Source organism: Rosa chinensis, chromosome 6, assembly GCF_002994745.2.
Source record: "Rosa chinensis cultivar Old Blush chromosome 6, RchiOBHm-V2, whole genome shotgun sequence".
NCBI classification, from domain to species: domain Eukaryota; kingdom Viridiplantae; phylum Streptophyta; class Magnoliopsida; order Rosales; family Rosaceae; genus Rosa; species Rosa chinensis.
The window spans coordinates 48,774,757-48,775,433 of NC_037093.1; the positions used below are offsets into that span (position 1 = coordinate 48,774,757).

General features: G+C 42.1%; 1 protein-coding gene across 1 annotated transcript; it reads left to right on the forward strand.

Moving 5' to 3' along the window:
• LOC112171479 (S-protein homolog 1) lies at positions 1-444 on the forward strand. The gene has a single exon (XM_024308660.1). The coding sequence runs from the start codon at positions 1-3 to the stop codon at positions 442-444; it is 444 nt and encodes a 147-aa protein (XP_024164428.1).
• The last annotated feature ends 233 nt before the right edge of the window (positions 445-677 follow it).

Consider the following 677-nt stretch of genomic DNA (forward strand, 5'->3'; position numbering starts at 1 on the left):
ATGGCAGCTCTCAAAAGCATTGTCGTTCTCTATTTGTGTGCCGCTTTAGCCCTGAGTATCTTCCCGGAATCCTCTGCCAAATGGCCTGGTCTTGATCCCACCAACTGGCATGTGCACGTCGTTAACGGTTTCGGTGGACAAAGAGCATTGGTTGTCCATTGTTGGTCCGACCTCGACGATCTTGGCATCCATACTCTTTATGTTGGTGGTGACTTCAACTGGCATTTCCATGTCAACTTGCCCGGAACAACGCGTTTTACTTGCGACTTCCATGCAGACAAACAACATGCTTTGTTTGATGTGTTTTGGAAGGAGAGTAAACATATGTGGCTTCGGACCAGATGTGACTGGAAAGCGTGCTTTTGGATTGCTAAAGACGATGGGATTTACCTCAAGAACATTCCGGCGAGTCGTGACGAGCTTGTTCATCCATGGGAAACATGACGGTGAAATTGAAAGTGTGGTATTGTTTTAATTCGCACTTTCTTTGTCTTAATATATGGTTTAAAGATTGTAATGGAAGCTGTCAAGTTCCTATATATATGATGAAATAAAAGAACAAGTTCGATCTAAAATATTGTGTTGAAATATTAAATGTTACAAGTTTGGCTCCGCTTGCCTCAATTTCAATCTAATCAGAAATTGTTTGAGCTCGATAGAACACTCGAACTGCTAAT